Raw genomic sequence first — 21,648 nt, 5'->3', positions numbered from 1 at the left:
AGCTCTAATGAATGAAGGAGAATTCTATACAAAAAAAATTCCAGCTAATAAATGTGAAAGGAATGGCAGACTCAAGAAAAATCCAATATTGGTAACTTTAACGAACTAGCTTATTCTAACAATGGTTATTTTGGAGATTAAAACTATTAATGAAAGGTGGATGGGAAACTCTACCATAAAGGGATCAAGCTGTCACCCCCAGACTTTGCGTCTCTTGAAGTGATACAAAATCAAAGTACGTGGCACCACCTAGGGAAGAGTCTTTAAAAAAAGAAAAAAATGACCCAAAATCTAAAGAAGTCTTTCCGTATTAACTCCCAATCAATACAAAGTATGACAGAGGAATTAGTCAAATGCTACTACAAAGAAGCAACTGGACATATCCAGAATGTGGGAGCCTCTTCAGAACAAACGACCTGGTTTCTTCAACAAATCAATGGATGAAAGAAAAACTGTTGGAGAATAGTAAGAATAGTTAAGACTATTCTTGATGAAAATAATTTTAAAGGGCTACAACAAAAAATACAATGAGTGGATCCTGATTCAGATAAACTATAAGAAGTCATTTTTTTAACAGAGAAAACTGAAAATGGACTAGGTATTAGGTATTACTAAAGAACTATTGCTAAATGTGTTAGGTAAAATAAAGGCATTGTGGTTCTAAGAAAAATTGTCTCTATCAGGGAAATTCAAAGATGGCCCCAAATGACCCCTACCTCCTGGTATTCCATGCCCTTGTGTAATCCCTAGTAACTTGCTTCTAACCAACAGAATATGCAGCAAAAGTAATGGGATATCATTTCTGGGACTAGGCTACAGAAAACTGTGACTTTCATCTGTTAGCATACTCTTCCTACTCTCTCCCTTGCTGGCTTTGATGAAGCAAAACACCACTTTGTGGAGGCCCACATGGCAATGAAAAGAGGCAGCCTCTGGCCAACTGTTTTCAAGAAAATGAATTCTGCCAATAATCACATAAACTTGGAAACAGATTCTTCCCCACTCAAGATAACAGATGAAACCCCAACCCAGGTCAACACTTTGACTTAGGAGCCATATAAGAAACCTGAAGCAGAGGGTTCATCTAAGCTATTACTGAAATCTTGACCCTATAAACTATGAAATAATAAATGTATTGTTCGAAGCTGCTAAGTTTGCAGTACTTTGTTAGGGAGCAATCAATAACTAACATAATGTCCTCTTTTTAATGCATACCAAAATATTTAAGAATTAAATGACATAACATATTTATCATAAAATACACCAGAAGAAAGAAAAAGAGGTGGTGGAAAGAGACTGAAGAAAAAAAAAAAGGCAAGCAAAATGTTGGTAATTGTTGAAGGTGGGAACATTAGAATTCGCTTTTCTCTACTGCTGGGTATGCTGGGGAGATGTTCATTGAAAGGTTTTTTGAGGGCTTCCCTGGTGGCGCAGTGGTTGAGAGTCCGCCTGCCGATGCAGGGGACACGGGTTCGTGCCCCAGTCCAGGAAGATCCCACATGCCGCGGAGCGGCTAGGCCCGTGAGCCATGGCCGCTGAGCCTGCGTGTCTGGAGCCTGTGCTCCGCAAAGGGAGAGGCCACAACAGTGAGAGGCCGGTGTACCGCAAAAAAAAAAAAAAGGTTTTTTGAAAGAATGAATGAGGTAGCCGTGACAGCAAATATATCCAACTCTTTGGAGTTTAGCTGTGTAGAGAAGCAGATAAATGGGAGACGTGGGGTTAACACAAAGTTTTTAAAAGATTGGTGAAAGTTGGTCTGATGGACACTTAATTACGGGCAGGGGTAGGAACTGAGTGGTTGATAATATAGGAAAGAAGAGTTAACTGAATGAACAAAATGAGAACAGGATCTAAAGTATAAGAGAAAAAACTAATCTAAAATGATCTCTCCCATTTTAACAGATAAAAAGATGGAGAAAATGACAACAGATCAATTTTATAGCACTAAGTATAACCTGGACATATAATAATTTCACTTTCATTGACAACAAATTTATATTAAGTCTAAATGAGATCTAAAATTGTCTCACATTGTTAATATGCTCCAGTCATGTAGAGAATATGACTGAATTTATAAAGATGTGGATTTTAAACTCAGTTCTAATGCTTACTTCATAAATGACCTTGATTAAGCTATTACACTCTTATTGGCCTTAGTGTGCATTTATAAATTAATACCTACACTACACTTTGAAGAGTCATTGTTGAGAATTATAGGATGTCAATGATCTAGTAAATGGTAGGCCATCTGCTTACCATCACTCAGAGAAAAACTCTACTCTGCTTATTATTACCAAGCACTTGAAAATGTCTGAGACTATAGTAGTTACCTCTAAGGACTCAAAGCACATAGGGAACATATACCTACATACACGCTCTACACAAAGAACTGCGGCAACCATGGGGGAAAAGAGAACGGGAATGAAATAAACAAACATTCCTATATGGAAGAATGGTAAACTAGGGAACTCTCACTGGCCAAAAATCAACTTGGAAAGCTAGCAAATGTGGTTTGGTGTCTGCACCCACCCCCCCAAAACAAAAAAATTTGCTGAGACATTCATATAAAAATAGTTCTCATTTGCTGAATATCTGAGAAGGCTGACTCATCAATCGTTTCTGAAATTAAACATTAGCACCTTCAGAATACATTTCAAGACTAAGAACGGCCCCTTTCTACCTAATGCAAAGACTATTAAAGTTGGACATGATCTGGGAAAGGTTTACTGCTGCTTAATATGCACGCTCTTCAAATCTCAGACAAAATAACAATATACCCACAAAGGAATCAGAAAGATGTAAGATATCAAACTGTTTGCAAGCACCTTCAAAGGTTTCATTTATATGTAAATAATTTTATGGAAATAATCACTATCATCTTCTGATAAATGAAGTCCTCAAAGTATCTTTGCTGGGCAACAATTTAGTTTAATTTGAGTCACTTCATGTGTCATTCATTTTTAAAAACTATTCTGTAATACTCCATGCTATCCTGTGCAAAAAAAGACCTTAAGCATCTGATCCTCTTGGTTTGTATGAAAATAAATAAAAGGCTAGAGAAGCTAATGACTGATCCAAAAATAGCAATTAATTGATGACAGAACTGGGATTAGAGCCCCAATCTCCTGTCCTTGTTCACTGTTCTCTCTATACTACACTATTTCAATTTTCTTCATGTTTTCCTTTGTACCAGATCTAACTTCCCCCCCAGCTTAATGTAGTGATTTAAACTGTACTAATGGTGAGAGGTCAAACCAATATTAACTAATCCAAAACTTCATTTTGTGAGAATTCTCCCCTTATCCTCATAACAGGTTAACTTTGACCAAGGCCTAAGTCCTATGGCAAAGCATTTTTCAAACTCTGTTCCTCAGAGAGACTCTACAGGATCTGAGCTTTATAAAAATATTTTTTAAATATTTTACACTAATCTTAAAACTATTAAAAAATTCAAAAATATTATAGGCCAAATATTACTACAATGGATACCACCCTCCACAAAAACTTGCCTACCTTGTTTTTGTGCCAACTTTAGAGTAAAATTTCTCCTGACATCTCTGTATCTCTAGAACTTTTCGAAGTATGTCACTGATTAATACTGCTGTAATTGTATGCCAGTCTTTTAAAAATTCAGTTCTACGTATGTCTGTTCATGTAAAATTCACAAATAAATTAACAACTATAACATAATTAATAACTGAACAAGGTTCAGAACTGACTGTTTTTTATGCTTTCCTCAAGGATTAGTAAGACGTCATATGGCAAGTCTCATTACAGACCACTGTAGCACAGAATTTGAATTAGAATGCTGTTCTGACTTTATAAAATTATTATATGGAATGTGAGCAGTTTGGTGGTATTAACTTTGAAAACAAGTTTATTACAAGTGATAATCAACTTTCCTTATTTAATTTTCAGATGACCCACACTTTTGTATCTTATATGCTCAGAGCTCTGTCTTTCCTTTATCAAATTCAGAATGCTCATCAGTTGATCCAACCAATAGTTCAAGCTATTGTGCCAGCCGATATAACGCATGCCGACATGCCCCGTATGCCAGCCAGCATTTGTTTCCAAAGCACTGCCATCTTTATAGTTCAGTGTCCATTTTTACAATCTTTCAAATATTTTACTGTGTTTCTCCTATTATTTTATAAGAATGGAAAATGAAAATACAAAAGTCTACTAGTAACATTAATTCAACCGAAACAATAATGGGCATCATAAGGTAATCTAAATGAAGAAAACTTAAGACACTAAGTAGACGCAGCTAGCTTAAAAATAAAGGAAATGCTGAAAACAACAGTTAAAAGATCGTATCAAAAGCAGAAGTATAGGTGTGCCAATTATGGATTTACTCACTCTCACTTCTAAACTCATCCTTTTTGCCTTTTCTTGGAAATGGATATGGGCTCTTTAAGTATTTTTCCTTGGTCAGCTGGCACAACGTTAAGTTTTGTCAGTAGAGTGGGGGCAGGAGAGTCATCTCAGGACACAGTGGGTGTCTTTGCTTCCTCCCTCATGAACTGAGGGGTGTTTTTGTTTCCTAGTTCAGGTATCCTTGCCCAAAAGACTCCCTCAGCACATGTAGCTTTCTCCAGCTCTCAGTTTCTACAGTACAGATGCTTCTCTAGCATCCTACTCCTAGAGTATACACAGCTCCCCCAAAGCCCAGCTGATGTATGCATGCAAGCAGCTTCTCTAGCACCAAGTTCCTACATCAGAATGTATATTACTTATGGGTACTTTTTTTAGTCTCTTCACATTTAGTAGGCCTTTTCAAACTAATGAATGACTTGAACCCTTCTTGAGCGCAGAAATTTTTTCTTTTCTTTTTTTTAATTTCTTCTCTATTTCTTCTGGTATCTTTCTAGACTTATTAGGTAGAGGTGCTGGGCTGCTGTATCACGTTGTACTTTGCACAAGATCCCACTGAGGAGGAAAAGCTGAAATCCAGCCTGAGTCCCACTTACCAAGTCCTGCATCCTGATTAAAAACCATCACTTTCTCACTAAGCCATGTGTTGTGAAAATGAGCAAGTGGACCTTCTGGATCAAGGCTAACCTCCACGTCTCAAATTTTAACTATTTTCCTTATCTTTTTCCTTTTGTTCTAGATTTCAGATCACTTGCTATGTGTATGTATGTAATTACTGAAAAAAAACAGATGTGTATGTACGTAACTACAGAAAAATTACCATTTTTGTGGGAGCTTCATCGTAAGTCTAGTATCTTGGGCCTAGGCCCAAAAGAATAGATTGTTTTATGACCTGGGGGCCTCAGGATTTTTTAAAGCTCCCCAACTAATTTGAATGTGCAAACAAGATTGGGATCTACTGCTGTCAGTTAATGGTACTCAAGCTTTTTTGCTCAAATATTCCCTAAAATAATTTTGAAAATCTATGCATATTCTTACCATTTTTAAGCTGGCAAGCAAAATTTTTCATAGCTTATAATGATTATAAAACTTGTATTTTCCGGTGTACTCTAAATATTGTCATTTTAAATAAAGCTATTATGTTTGTTCTTTCAACAGTACCAACAGAATAAAAACATCATCTATTTTTTAAAAGTACAGCTTCTTCCCATACAGTCAAAAATTTATATTATTCTTGCTTTTCCTTAAACTTTCCCTACAGAATTTTAACTAATGTAGTAATTCTTTTATGCTGCAGGGTCTTTTATATTTCACTCTATATGACCTCTCTGGAAAAAAGTATAAATTAAACTTTTTTGGCTTTGATCAAGAAAGTTAAAAAATTTCTTTTGGATGCTATTAGAAGTACACTATTGACCAAAACAATATAAACATATTATGCACTTCGACAGATAATGATTAAATATGGAGCAAAATGGTATTAATAGTGATTCTCAAAGATATGGGCAGGATTTTTTCTGTTTTTTACAATTATTTCATGTATATACAGATGAATATCACTGTTAGAATAAAAATGAGATTCAGCATCAAGTCTATATCTGTTTTTATAGATGTATGCATTGAAAACCTTGCTTATACAAATACATGGGAACAGAAGGAATTTCTGCTAGTACTATTTATTTTTTGACTACCTTCTGAATTATACGTCAAAAAATCAATAGGGCTTCCGTGGTGGCACAGTGATTGACAGTCCGCCTGCCGATGCAGGGGACACGGGTTTGTGCCCCGGTCTGGGAAGATCCCACATGCCGGGAGCGGCTGGGCCGGTGAGCCATGGCCGCTGAGCCTGCGCATTGGAGCCTGTGCTCCGCAACGGGAGAGACCACAACAGTGAGAGGCCCGCGTACCGCAAAAAAAAAAAAAAAAAAAAATCACATAATGAGCTATCATTAAAAATTACTTTTTATGATCTACCAACAGACAAGTTGATTACGTCTTCCTTCTGTTTCCTTTAAAAAGAAAGAATTGAGGACACTCCTGGTGGTCCAGTGGTTAATACTCCGTGCTTCCAATGCAAGAGGCACAGGCTCAATCCCTGGTTGGGGAACTGGGATCCCACATGCCGTGTGGTGTGGCCAAAAAAATAAATAAAAAAGAACTTGAGAGCCACCTATTTTACAAGAGGATTTTTGTTTTTCCAGTCATTCACTTTCTCAATTTCAATACCAACTTCTGTAACAGTCCTTTGGCACTCTGAAGATTTTTACACTCCATGGAATAGATGAGAGGCATGCCTCTTTTGCAATCATGAAATAGGATATGGGACAGCTAGAAGTCTTCAAAGTGCAGGCAAATCACCTGGAGTTCTTGTTAAAAATGCAGATTATGACTCAGTAGGTCTGGGGTGGGTCTGAGATTCTGCATTTCTAACAAGCAACTAGTAAAGGCATTCCTGCTGGTGAGTGGGCCACACTTTTGAGTAGCAAGGGCCTAAACCACAGGCAAGTTCTCAGGCTGATCAATTTTTAAGAGAGAATATACAATAACAATAGATCAGGAAATCGAATCCTTTAAAACTATTTTTACCTATGTATCCCTTGGAAAGTGTACATGAACTCCCTGGGGTAAGCATGCCCCAATGTGAAGACTGCTGCTCAAAATTAAATACTAAAAATGGAAATAATTGGCTCTTAAGAATGTTTAAAAAGGGCTCCCCTGGTGGCGCAGTGGTTGAGAGTCTGCCTGCCGATGCAGGGGACACAGGTTCGTGTCCCGGTCCGGGAAGATCCCACATGCCGCGGAGCGGCTGGGCCCGTGAGCCATGGCCGCTGAGCCGGCGCGTCCGGAGCCTGTGCTCCGCAACGGGAGAGGCCACAACAGTGAGAGGCCCGCGTACCGCAAAAAAAAAAAAAAGAAAGAAAAAGAATGTTAAAAAAAATTTTTAGTTTAATTGAAGTATAGTTGATTTACAATGTTGTGTTTAATTTCTGCTGTAAAGTAACTCAGTTATACATATATATATTCTTTTTCATATTCTCTTCCATTATGGTTTATCACAGGATACTGAATATAGTTCCCTGTGCTATACAGTAGGACCTTGTTGTTTATCAAGAGTGTTTAAATTTTTAAATTTTAAACCACTGACTTTAGTCACATCACTTTTCCACTTAAAATTATTTGATGGCTCCTCACTTTCCAAAAAATAAAATTCAAACTCACTAACATGGGGTTAAGATCCTTTAATTTGTGTTTATAAACGAACAAGCAAATCACATGCACTCACACACAACCTCTACTTTTTTTGTTGTTGTTTAAATGTATTAATTTGTTAAAATAAAATAAAATTTAAAACTTTGGGCAATGTCCAGAGAAAAGCCATTAAAAAATAGAAATCAACACAATTACTACATCCCAAAGATAATCACTGTTAAGACTTTAGTAAATTTCTTTGCAGTTTTTTCTATATGCATAAGCATACAAAAGGGGGTGGGTGTGTGTGTTTAAAGGTAAATCAGAGCAACCCATTTAATAAGGCATTGTGTTTTTTTTATCTGTGGGTCTTTTACATGCTATTATATCTGGAAGATTTTCTCTACATAATTAAAAAATATTCTAAAACTTACTTTTTTTTTTTTTTCTTGCGGTACGCGGGCCTCTCACTGTTGTGGCCTCTCTCGTTGCAGAGCACAGGCTCCGGACGCCCAGGCTCAGCGGCCATGGCTCACGGGCCTACCCGCTCCACAGCATGTGGGATCTTCCCATACCAGGGCACGAACCCGTGTCCCCTGCATCGGCAGGCGGACTCTCAACCACTGCGCCACCAATGAAGCCCTAAAACTTACTCTTTAATAGCAGCCTAATAGCCCATCATAATTCAAGGACATCTCAAAAACATTGTTCTACTAAATCTAGTAAATCTAATGGCAATAGTAACATTTCTATCAATAGTATTAGATACTTGCTAGAGGATTAATTTGCAATTCATGCATCACATTTTGGATAAATATAAACATAATCACTGCCCTAAATGCACTGGAAAAGCAGGTTAGAATACCGTAAAAAATTCATAATATCTTACTAAATTTCCTCAAAAGAATAAAATAAAATTCAAAGAGTTCTGTTTTCATTACACTTAAATTTCTGCAATAGGGAGCGGCAAATCTCCTAAATGTACATTGATAAGTTAATGCTTATTTCTCCTAATATGCAAAATCATAAAGTATAAATAAATAGAGGGGAGGAGTTCACTGTCAAATAATGGGTAGGATAACTGTTAGCTGTTCAGAGGGGAATAGAATATAGCAAGTGACTTTGGAACACCATCAGCCAAGCCACCTTCAGTAAACAGTATCTTTTGTAACTGTATGTATGAAACAAACCTGAATAAAAAGAAAAAGATTTACTTAAAGTACTACAAACTGGTGATTCTGGAGAGAAATATGGGCAGGGACACCAGTCCACATATATAATATATAAGGAAGAAGTACCTGACCAATGATCCAGCCTGTATCAACTGCCCTGTATACTGTCTGGGAAAAGTCTACCTCCAAGCATCTTCCTGGTTCTGATATGCTCACTAACTCAACAAATGCCAAATGTTAACCCAATTTCCCAAATAGTTGTTGAATATGCACAAGGGTAAAGATAAATTCCTGCGTTCAAGAAACACGAAGAACGGTGAAATAAATTAGATCTGCACACAAAGGAAATCATAGCTCATTTACCTCTTCCAAGAAGTCTCTCCTCAAGCCCATGCCAACAGCAGAAGTTCCATTCTCTGAATCTCACCTCTAATTTCTGTAGCATTTACTGCTTTTATCACTCACCTGAACTTAGCTTTTCCTACCTTCTATTGTCCTATTATAGGTACAGATAGTTCATCACCAGAAATTCTCTCTCATAACTTCAAATAGGCTTGGCTATTATTCAGGAGTTAGAGGCACCCAATAATTTGTTTATGGCACAGATAGCCAAAAATGTGAAAAGCCATAATTGTGACTCAAATACCACAATGTAGCAATAAAAATAAAAAACAAAGTTTTCTTTAACCTGTCACCCATAGTAGCATTTTAGGTTGTAGAAAATGGAGATGATAGATGTCAAGACTTAAACTTTCAGACCTAGATATGTGAATTTTCTAATCATCTAAAATTCTAAATTCTAGAAGAAACTATTCTGTCATACTTGAAGTTATTTTCAGCTCTTTTAAAATCTATGCGTCAGTTTGTTTAAGGAAAGAATTCATAAACAAGTTTCATAAATATCTTCCAGTCAATACTTCACATGTTAACTATATACATTTTAGAAAAAAATATACCAACTTTCAACTAACATCCCCACCATGAACTACTTACCAAAGTATGCGTGAATGTATGTATGTCTCCATGTAAGTATGTACACTGATAGGCAGGTAAATAACTTAAAAGATGAAGACATGGAGCCAGTCCATATACATGCATTCTGAACAAAAATAAAAGAAGATAAAAGACTAGCTCAACTGTCACAGAAAGTTCTCGAAGTAAAAGACTTGAAGTCAAGTGATTTGCTATCTAATTCCAGGTGGTCACTTTCCTTACAGGGCTTCAATTCATATGCACTAATCAGTTTGATACTACCTCAATAACAGAGGGGGGGGGGGAAATCAACCAAGAACAGCCTGACAGTTCCTTAAACAGTTAAACATAGAATTACTATATGACCCAGAAATTCCACTCCTAGGCATTTACCCAAAAGATATGAAAACATATAACCACACAAAAAACTTGTACACAAATGTTTACAGCAGCCAAAAAAGGGGATACAACCTAGATGCCCATCTACTAATGAATGGGTAAAAATGTGGTATACCCATATAATAGAATATTACCTGCCATAAAAAGGATGTAGTATTGCTAAATGCTACAACATAAATAACCTTAAAAACACTATGCTAAATGAAAGGAGCCAATCACAAAGATTACATATTCTATGACTTCATTTATACGAAATGTCCAGAATCTATAGAGACAGAAAGTAAATCAGTGGTTGCTCAGGGATAAGAAAGTAAGCAGATCATAACAAAGGGTATAGTTTCTTTTTGAGATTATGAAAACGTTCTAAAATTGACTGCAGTGATGGTTGCACATATCCATGAACATACTAAAAACCACTGAACTACACTTTTTAAGTAGCTGAATGCATGGGATGCAAATTACCAAACCAAAAACATTACTATGTTAAAAAGTCAACTAACTTTTTATATTACTTTTCCTATTTTCTATTAAATACTTATATTTAAGGAATTGGAGGAAATGATCCTTATCCTAAAATTAATCAAAATATTGGCAATATACTCTAAAACTATTAAAAGCTATTAGCCAAATCAGATTCTGTAATAAACTAAGCTTTAAAGTTCTCGAGGTCTCATTAGAAAAACTGCCCATAATAATATAAATAACCTTAATAATAAAAACTTTTTAAAATAGCAAGATAGATAAGAAGCTTTCTCTTCCAAGTTCTTCCAAATGCAATATCCCCACCCCAAGATAACCAATTTCACTTAAAATATTCTCTGAAATTGCTAAAAACTATGAAAACCATGAAAGTTTATAGCACGGATTTAAAACTTATTATTAAAACTAAATATTTTAATATTTTTAACATGGCCAGTATATGACTCCATCTAACCCAAAAACAAAACTCTATTAAAAGAAGAAAAGTAGTCTAAACGCTTAATTAACTCATGTATGCATTTAATAAACACTATGCTGGACTACAATGATGAGGGGGGAAATTTTCATAGTCCTTATGGAGCTTGTGGTCTAGCTGGGGGGGACAGCTATTAAGCAAACAATTATACAAATAAATTCATAATTATAAACTATATAAAGTGATATATGAGAAGGGTATATATTTGTATGAAAGCATTTAACTGTAGGGGTGGGGAAGGGGTGCCAGACTTCTTTGGTGGGACAGGGGTAAGTCAGACTTTGCTGTGAGTGACATTCTAGCTGATAGCTGAAGAATAAGTAGGAATTAGGTTTTAGGACTCTTCTGATCAAACTACTTAGATCAAAAGGGAAGAAAGGGGACAATGAGAGGAAGGGGAAAGGGGACATACTCAAGGATGCTTAAAATAACTTAACATTTCTATTTATACAAAACAACATGCCTTAACAAGTACATAGGTGATAACTATAATAAATACCAGTCATATTGAAGAAATATAAGGATATTTAAAAAGTATTAAATACTAACAGTATTTACAAACCAAAAAATTTACATTACACCCAAGTATCTTCCTTCTGAACAATGCCTTCACATAAATATTCCCATGCAAGTTCTAAAAAAAAAAAAGGTAAATAATATAAAAATCACATTATAGGAAGGGAAAATAACTATATACTATGACAAAGATAAAACTCTCAATTTCTGGACCTCATAAACAAGTCTCAAAAGAGAATTATGAATCATCAATAAAACCAAGAATAAATCAAATTTTAGTCAGTTAGTATTTAAAACAATTGCTAACAAATAATGTTATTCATAGTCCCTAATTTTTCCCATCAGATATTAGGAATAAGCAGTTAAGGTGTCAAAAGGCAAAATGAAGGAAAACACTGTGCAAAAAAATCTGGGGCCCAAGTGTTAGGATAGTACATTAACATAACCATGAGGAATTCATAAGCCTAGAAAATATAAGTCTATTTCATAAGAACTAAACACAGAAAGATTTCTGCGTTTTCTGCAATTTGACAGAATAGCCTGCAGCAGACCAACACATTACCTCTTACAACTAGAAAAGCTGTTTAAAATAGAAAAAAAAAGTTCTTAAGGTATCAGAGACTTTCTGAGGCAGTAAGGATTTGAGATGCCAAAGAACTTGTTAAAGGGAGCCCCACATTCTGGGCAGCTTTCCCTCTCAGGACGTTCCACCTATTTCTTTAATGGCACAGGAAAGGAGCTGAGAAGCCAGGAAAAAAAAGCTACTAAAGGTCAGAAAAGTCAGCAGAGCTTTTGGCAATTTCAAGGGGGTAGCGGGACAAAACTTGGTAACTGGGTCTTGCCATGACATCCAAGACCTGAGGGGTTAAGATCCTATAGAAAAGGTAGGTACAGAAGAACAAACCTGACACTGCATACTGATTTTCCTCTTAAAGCATCTGTCGATTCTTAAACTGCAAAAAGCAAGAGGCTAAAAAGCCAGCAGTAAGCAACTGAAAGCAAGGAGCTCCTCCTTTTAGGAGTCTCATGCTGCTGGAAAGGCAAAAATAGGAGAGGCCCTAGAAACACCTAGTCTCTCAGTTGGGTTCCCTGGGCTACCAAAGTTGTGCAAACTAGACGTTCACAAAACCCAAAACTCGGCCTCAAGTCAGCTCAGTTCCTGACTATTGAGGTGATCTGCCTCTATTTTATCTGCCTGCCAGAAGATGGGTGAATCCTCTCTAGAGAAATGCTACAACATTAGGCAACTAACTGTAATTTGTAATTGTATCTAAAATTCTAAATATAATGTGTGGTATTCAGAAAAAGTTACTCCCCAAAATAATGGTAATAGTGATAATAATAATAATTATTATTACCAGACACACCAAGATAAAATGTGTGATAAAAGACAAGAGAAATAGACCTACAAGAGATCCAGATATTGCAGTTTTCAGACACAGACTTTTTATTAGCAGCTTGATTGATGTCACAATGTGGAGATTTTCACTAGAGAATTAGAATCTATTTTTAAAAAGAGAGAGAGAAAATCAAATGAAAAGTCTAGCACTAAAAAATAGTTGAACCCAAGAATAAAAAAGATGGGATTAAAAGCTGACTGGACATACCAGAATAGGGAATCAGTGAACTGGAACACAGGCAAGTAAAGCCTATCCAGAATGAAATAAGGAGAGAAGAAAAATGATAAAAAAAGACAGAAAAAAGCATAAAGGACATATGGGACAGGACAAAAGGTAGAGAATGGATTTAATTGAAGTCAGAGAGGAAAGAAGAAAAAGAAGGGTATAGAAAGAATATTTGAAGACTATCAAAATTTTTTCAGAACTGATGGGAGTCATGCTATAAATTCGAGAGGTGCCAGAAATCCCAAACAGAGTAAATACAAAGAAAACCATTCTTAGGTGCTAATAGCTACATCTCTAAAATTAAAATCTAGAAAATCTCTCATAATTCCAAAGATGACTTCTGAATGACTGATATATAGCAAAGTCAGATCACCACAAACAGCTGAAATGCATCTTATCAATGGCAGAACATCACACAGTCCCTGTATCAGTCTCAAAGAAAGTTAATGCAAATAGAGCTATCTGCCTATCTTCCAAAAAAAAAAAGAAGAAAAAGAAAAATTAAACATAATACTAAACCTCCCAACATATGATCAAGATAAAAAGTATTTCTACACAGAAGGAAAGTGATAATACTCAGAGAAGAATCATAACTTGGTAAAGTTCACAAAGATCCAATCCTAGGAGCCAGCTCCACAGATTCAATCTCTAGTCCTAGACCCACCTCAAGCTCTTCCTCTATCCCGGGTATCTTTATTTTCCTAAAGTTCTAATATCATCAGACTGAAAATATCAGTCTTAGAACTTTCACTGGCCAGTAAGGTTCCCAAGCCAGGCCAGTACTAACCTTAGTTTAGGGAAAGGGAAAAAAGGGAAGGAAAGAAACAGAATGACAGTCTCCAGTCTCCAGGGCATTGAATACCTCCAACTAGTGAAACTAGTGACTCACAACTTCTGGGTTTCAGATGTCTTTGGGATTGTAAAAATCCTCTAATTCATATGCATAGTAATCACTGTCTATACACCAAATAAATAATAAATCTCACAAATGTGTTCTATTTTTCAAATGTATGTGATTAATAAAATAAAAATCCATTTAAAATCTAAAATGGGGGGGGAGGAAAAGAAATGATAAGGAACAATGTCACTTTTGAATTATGTAAGCACTCTCCAGACATCTCTAAGGACCTATCTGACCAAAACCACATTCTTAATCCCGAATTACTAAGGATAATACCAAAGTAAACCCAGGGTACATAGAAACAGAGTTCCCTACACAGACAGTAGGAAAATAAATTGATACCTTTAATCCAACAATTCAGCATCTTAGAACTCATCATAAATGAGTTCAAGATTTGTTTGTGTAAGGCAGAATGTCTCATTACTAATGAGACATTAGTATACTTGTCAAATTATATCACTTTTACTCCATGTTGTTCTAATGGCCGAAGAACAGCAAAAACAAAACAAACCCAGAAAGACTAAATGTCCCAAAATAGGGGGCCGATTAAATAAAATGCCATAAAATCATTATATGGATTATAATGTATCCAGAACAAATGATAATATAGAAAAATATTTAATAACATGAGGAAATATTTATCATATATTAAGAAGGAAAAAGAATACAGAACAGCAAACAGGACAATATCAAATTGGAAAATAGATATAGACACAACAGAATATCTGGAATGATATATATCACAGGCTGATTAGTTATCTTTTGGTGGTGGGATTAAGGGTAATTTAAATTTTGCTTCTGTGGGTCTATATTTTGCAAATATTCCTCAAGTAACTTAGGGTGGGGTTTTTTTGGCAATTAGAAAAAATATATATTCACTTTTAAATGTGGAATTTTACAATAGTTGAAATAGGTTCACCTCCTAACCTACTTGTCAAATTATATCACTTTTACTCTGAACCATGAATCACATATTCACAAAGGTACAGTTTTAATTAATGTCTGATTTTAAGTAATAAAGTAGACTAACAGGAAAAAGGTAAACACTTAAAAATGCATCCAATTTTACTATCTAAACTAATGAAGTCTTTCACTAACATGTAAACAAAAGAAGGATCATTCTACAACAATAAAATTACCTAATGTGTAAATATACTTTCAAAGGTCCTCCCAATTTTTATATTAATACATTAAAACCTTAAAGGTCGAGATAAAATATATCTAAATATCTTTCCCTCTCTCCATTCTCACCTTATAGCACTTTTTATCTGTATTCCCAATTAGGAACATATTACAGCCATGTAAAATACTGAAGCAGCAATATTCTTCTTTGATAACAGAAGTCAGGAGGTCCAAGATCAGAGTCCTATCTCCTACTCTTTCAACTCTTAGACCTGGACAATTTAACTTACCTCTCTGAACCTCAGTTTCCCTAGCTGTAAAAGTGAATGATAATATTTATCACAGAGTTTTTATAAATATGAAATCAAAAGAACACAATCTAAGTCCTAAGCATAGCGCCTGACAAATAGAAGGTACTCAAGCGGTGGTTGTTACTAGAGGCACACGCAAGAGTTTTTAAGTCCGAGAACTTGCCAAGCCTCCTGAAAACTAAATGACCTTGGGTAAGTTACTTAACCTATATGGACCTCAGTTTCCTCGTATACAAAATAGATACAATACCTATCTTGTAGGTTTGTTGTAAGGATTAGGTAAAACTATATACAAAAATCATCTTGCACACAGTAGGTGCTCCATAAATTGTAGTTAGTATCACTATTAGCTAGAGCAATAAACATTTGAGTATAGAGATTAGCAGTTTAAAAAATATTTTTCATATAAGACTGCATGTAATTCTAAGAATTAATCATCATTTACATAGACACATCTCTCTTAATTCCCAAATTAATTGTAAACTTCAGAAAAAAGTAAAATACAAGCAAACTTTTTTAACCACACTGAAAAATAAAAGGCCACTTCATTAGTTTCAAAATAGAAATGTGTTATCTATAACTTGATCTGCTTTAACATTTTTAAAGTCCAAATAAATCTAAAAGGGTTAGAAGGGAAAATGTTCTTTTCTGACTTTGAGAGAAGGAAAATGTTTTTTAAGTCTGCAGGAGAAAAAAATAGAGATCCGAATTTTTCTTTTTTTCATGACTTCATGTCTTTCACAACTAAAATGTAAGTGTCTTTAACACAAGAACTCTTTCAAATCTCTGAATTCTTGTCTCCACCTTTGTGCAGAAGCAGATCAGCTCTACAGTTAAGACCACAGAATCTGGAGTCAGACTACCTGGGTTCAAATCCTGATTCCATCCAGCAGTGTGACCTGAGGCAAGTTTTAACATCTCCCTGTCTCTTCAGCTGGAAAATGAAGATTACTCATATAATTGTTTTGAGAATTAAATGAGATAATACACTTAAGTGTTCATAAGAGAGCCTAGCAAATGGAAGGCACATTATAAATGTTTCCCATTGTTGTTACTGCTTTATTATTATCCCCTCAAAATGCCTTGATCAGTGACCTGTAATCAATACATATTTGCTATTCTGTAGACAATTTCAACAAAAGGCTTTATTTAAAATTACACCTGTTTATGAAGTACTTTAAGGACTTCCCTGGTGGCGCAGTGGTTAAGAATCCGCCTGCCAATGCTGGGGACACTGGTTTGATCCCTGGTCCTGGAAGATCCCACATGCTGTGGAGCAACTAGGCCCTTGTGCCACAACTACTGAAGCCCGCATGCCTAAAGCCTGTGCTCCACAGCAAGAGAAGCCACCGCAATGAGAAGCCCGCGCACCGCAAAGAAGCATAGCCCCCGCTCGGCTCAACTAGAGAAAGCCCGCGCGCAGCAACAAAGAGCCAAATGCAGCCAAAAATAAATTAAAAAAAAAAAAAAAAAAAAAGTACTTTAACATGACTGTCACTGCCAGTAAAGATAGAGCAATTGCTGTTAGGATTTTAGGGCAAAAGTAAGTAAAGTCAATCCCTTTCTCACACTTCCTATTATACAAAGTTATAACATCCTCACTTGCTAATAGAAGTTCAGTGCCATCCTTACTTGCAATTAGAAGTCCAGGCATGGCACACACCAATCCAGCAGACACAAAACTCTCAAACTCAAGCTCCATAATACTCAACTATACTCCTTCAAAGAAAAAGTTCAGATTACTCCTCTATTATAATAGTTTAGTGCTTTAAAATAAAAACTATACTGGATAAGTCAACAGAATATTATAAAGACTAAAAACACTGTATATGAAAGTGTTTGAGAGTTAAATATGCACTAAATGCTAGTTTACAAATATATTTGAGAAAACCGTAACAACAGATTTCTCCTATTTCAAATGGCTGCCTTCTAACTCCAAAACTAGAATGCTGCCCACTTCAAATCTAGCGCCAGGATAATGAGACATAAGTCAAAGTAAAGCTGTCTCTTTATTCCTGTCCTGCCCCTATGTTCATCAGACCCTTTTTTTTTTTTTTTTAGATTCCATATATATGTGTTAGCATATGGTATTTGTTTTTCTCTTTCTGACTTACTCCACTCTGTATGACAGACTCTAGGTCCATCCACCTCACTACAAATAACTCAATTTCGTTTCTTTTTATGGCCAAGTAATATTCCACTGTATATATGTGCCACATCTTCTTTATCCATTCATCTGTCAATGGAGGACACTGGGAGGCGGAAGGGTAAGCTGGGACGAAGTGAGAGAGTAGCACTGACACATATACACTACCAAATGTAAAATAGATAGCTAGTGGGAAGCAGCCACATAGCACAGGGAGATCAGTTCGGTGCTTTGTGACCACCTAGAGGGGTGGGATAGGGAGGGTGGGAGGGAGACGCAAGAGGGAGGAGATATGGGGATACATGTATACATATAGCTGATTCAGTTTGTTATACAGCAGAAACTAACACAACATTGTAAAGCAATTATATTCCGATAAAGATGTTAAAAAAAAAAGTAAAGTCGCCATCCCACTAAATCATTTCCTGCTTGAAATGTACTTTTTCTTTTTTATTCATAACTCGGCTGGGACTTGTGATATCCAAGTCTCACCCCTACGACAGAAATTTAAGAAGTGAAACCCTGGAAGTAGTCTAACTTAAGACCAGGAAAATATCTCCAGAGTTATTAGATCAAACAATGCCCTTCCAGTTCCCAACTATCTGTGATCCTAACCTGGGTATAGAAAAATTCTGATTACCTTCAGGCTCAATTTGTTAAGCCCTGAAAATCAGAAGTCAAGTACCTAGGGCCACATTTCAACTCCAGCTGAGGGCTAGAATGTTTACCTGGTTCACTCTCACATTAAAAGCTGGATGCCAGCATCAATCAGGGACACAGCCATACAGCAGCCATCAACAGGCCACACAGGCCAGATTAGGTCACAGGTCACCTGGCACCCCTCACTGAACCACATCCTACTGAAGGCCTGATTGCCAACCCTTGACCTGGAGAATAGGACAATGGGCCGGCAGTCAAGAGAGTTAGATTCTCCTAGTCACAGCTCCAATTTTAGATTTGACTGATTTGACCAGAGAAATCAAATTGGAGAAAATGTGAAGACTTTTTGAAATATAAGTGGAAGACTTTTGAGTATGCGTCACATATCTAGTCACTTTGTTCAGTAACAAAAATATATTATTTGTAACTTGTTTTGTTCATAAAATCATTCCTGGACTTGTAAAATGACGGTCCGGGGGACAGCTAGCACTTTTTTTCAGGGTCTGCACAGATCTTAAAACTTTACTAAGCCATCTCTATCAGTATGCAAAAGCGGAGTTCGATCTGCTCCTTCTCTCAGACATAAGCAAATACTGAATGAAAGTACTGTCAGCATTTCAGAAGCAATCTGCTACAGAAAAACGCACGGTTTTTCTGTAACGCACTGGAACTCTTTTCAACACCTAAACTGGGGATCCAGACCAAACGAGTGTTGGAAGTCAAATTCATTAAAGTCATACTTTTCTGTCTATATCTGAGTTTCTGGGCTGGGAAACTGGTCTGGGTCTACGTAAATCCATGCTCTGAGCCATCATACAGAGGAACTCCTCTGTAATGTCCCTCCTGCCCACTCTCTTTTTCAGAACTACCAGCCGGAAAAGATACCCTCCGCAAATCCTACAACGTCTCCCCACTTGCATAGATAGGTTCCACAACTCTTCAGCCGTCGGTGACTTTTACCACTCCCCTGGACCTAATCGCTTTTAATGACCACCACCCCCTCCCCCAGGAACAGTCACTCTTCTCAGCTTTACACTTTGTCCCGGCAGCAATCGACTTAACCATCCCCCGTCTCCCACCACCTAGGACGCCCTTAGACATCCTCACCATTTTGCCCGCCGTCCGGTCCCGAAAGCCCCAACTCCTGCTCCACCTTCATGAGCCGCCCGCCCCCAAGCCCTTCTCAACCCCCAAACCCGGCCGCCGCATCACCTGGCTCCCCGTTGTCCTACGCGCCTCGGCCCCGCCACACACCTTGCCCTTCCACCCGAATCTCGCACTCTGGATCCTAACCCCTCCCGGAGGCGGGGGCGGGCAACGCTCTCGGCAGCTGGACTGAGACTCCGGAGGCCGCGCGTCCCCCTCACCAGGCCCCGCCTGGGCCTCTCGACGCGGTTGCCCTCCACAGCCCCCCTGGCCCAGCCGTGCTTACGCCGAGGAGTAGGGCAGCCCGAGCCCAGGGCCAAGCACTTACTCAGGAAGGTAGGTGGAGGAGAAGGAGCTCCACTTGTGTAGCGCGTAGGGCAGAAGCCGGCACTCGGGCGTCGCAGAGACAGCCCCGCCAGCCGCCATCTTGTCAGCACCGTAGCGCCCGCCGCCGACCGCCAGCCGCGCCGGGAGGGGGAGGGGCGGGGCCTGCTTTTAAAGGAGCCGCGGCCCTCCTGGGCCGTCAGCTCTCCCGGTCTCGCGTCGTTACCCCTGCGTGAAGCGATAAGTCGCGCGCGGGTCGGCGATTCACTCTGGGGGTCTCCGCCGCTGAGCCCTCCTGAAAGACTGACTGGCGGAAACTGGGACTGGAGTGTGAGCATCTGAGGGGCTCTCCAGTGGGGCTTGGAGAGGAATGTCTCAAATGACTTTTCTTGAAAGCTGAGGTAAGGGGAAAGCCAAAAACATTATGAAAAAAATAAATTGTAGTTATGGGACAGGAAGGGAAAATGAGAAGAAGTTGGAGAAGGGACGCCTTTGAGACTTTGGAAACCACTGCTCTCTCAAGTTTCTAAATTCTGTAAGGAAACAGCATTGAAGGGAATTGCAGTGGAATAGCTAATGGCCTTTCCTTCTGGAGTTGTCCTGGTTTTAAACGTCTTGTGTCCCCCCACCCCCACCGTTCCAGAGTCACATGGAGACAGGAAAAGGAAATGCTTGTGTGTCCTCTCATCCTGTTCAGTTTTCAGTCTGGGATGCCCTTCGTTGTAAGCATTTGTTGAGAGCTCTCTCATACCCATCTCGCGCGATTGGTTTGCTCAGTAATGACATTCACCCACAGACCAGAAAAATCCTAAAGGAGTTGGGAAGCTGGGTGTCGTCATTCTTACAGCTGGTAAATCTACCTATTTTTAACCGACAGATATTTAGCCCCCAAATTCTGAAAGAGCAAGAGACAGAGAGTTTCAGGCTTCCCTGGTGGCGCAGTGGTTGAGAGTCTAACTGCTAGTGCAGGGCACACGGGTTCGAGCCCTGGTCTGGGAGGATCCCACATGCCGCGGAGCAACTAGGCCCGTGAGCCACAACTACTGAGCCTGCGCGTCTGGAGCCTGTGCTCCGCAACAAGAAAGGCCGCGATAGTGAGGGGCCTGCGCACCGCGATGAAGAGTGGCCCCCGCTTGCCACAACGAGAGAAAGCCCTCGCACAGAAACGAAGACCCAACACAGCCAAAAATAAATAAATAAACAAATGTGGGGTTTAAAAAAAGAATATTATTTTTAAAAAAAAGAGATAGTTTCAAGAAAATGACCACAGAGGGAATAACAGCCCATGTGCTCTGAATGCTATATGGGCATCATACCAGCTCCTTATCTAAAAATGAACACTTGCTCTAAATATCTGGCAGCTTTAGATAATGTTCCCATCAAATACCTGTAGGTCAGCGTTGTGCATGTTTATTCCTTGGCTTAGCCACTGCATTACCAAAGTACCCTTCTCTCACTGTCTAAGTGGTTCTACCCCTGGAAGCCTGCACAGCATCTTCATCTCCACCTGACCAACGGAAAAACTCAAGCAAAGGGTTTTTTAGTGAATGACCAAGTGAGTTGAAACACTTCAGTACTATAATTGTATTCTTTTCCCATTATAATCATTAACCTGCCCAAACTTCCTCAAATCCTTTCCTGACTTCCTGTTTCCACAGAGAAAAACTTAGTAGTAGCCTCCACTAGCATATCAGATGGAGAATGCCAAATAGAAAGGTCACAATATGTTAGCCTTTAAAATCACATGTGCTTTGTGTGTTGCAGCATACTGGGAAAGTATTTGTTCCTTGAGGGAGTGCTATAATCCCAGCAATGAAGTTAGGAGTCCAGAGA

At 38.1% G+C, this 21,648-nt stretch overlaps 1 protein-coding gene and 1 long non-coding RNA gene across 6 annotated transcripts in view; one reads left to right on the top strand and one right to left on the bottom strand.

Moving 5' to 3' along the window:
• MKLN1 (muskelin 1) overlaps positions 1–20,168 on the bottom strand; it is a 184,724-nt gene extending 164,556 nt beyond the window's left edge. Inside the window, exons 1-2 of one of the 4 annotated variants that reach the window (XM_073809944.1) lie at positions 19,820–20,168; positions 11,644–11,698 (exon numbers count right to left, since the gene is read on the bottom strand). In XM_073809944.1, the coding sequence (XP_073666045.1) occupies positions 11,644–11,698; positions 19,820–20,153 (389 nt within the window). In that variant the 5' untranslated portion in view covers positions 20,154–20,168. The other 3 variants (XM_019922664.3, XM_033863277.2, XM_073809945.1) reach the window with 3 other exon arrangements.
• LOC109547899 (uncharacterized) overlaps positions 20,019–21,648 on the top strand; it is a 57,883-nt gene continuing 56,253 nt past the window's right edge. For both annotated transcript variants that reach the window (XR_012334076.1, XR_012334075.1), the window contains exon 1: positions 20,019–20,216. This is a non-coding gene — a long non-coding RNA (uncharacterized lncRNA). The remainder of the gene's footprint in view (positions 20,217–21,648) is intronic.

The sequence above is a fragment of the Tursiops truncatus genome, chromosome 9 (assembly GCF_011762595.2).
Source record: "Tursiops truncatus isolate mTurTru1 chromosome 9, mTurTru1.mat.Y, whole genome shotgun sequence".
NCBI classification, from domain to species: Eukaryota; Metazoa; Chordata; class Mammalia; order Artiodactyla; family Delphinidae; genus Tursiops; species Tursiops truncatus.
The sequence above is the reverse complement of the archived record's forward strand: the minus strand, read 5'-3'. Positions and strand labels throughout refer to the sequence as shown.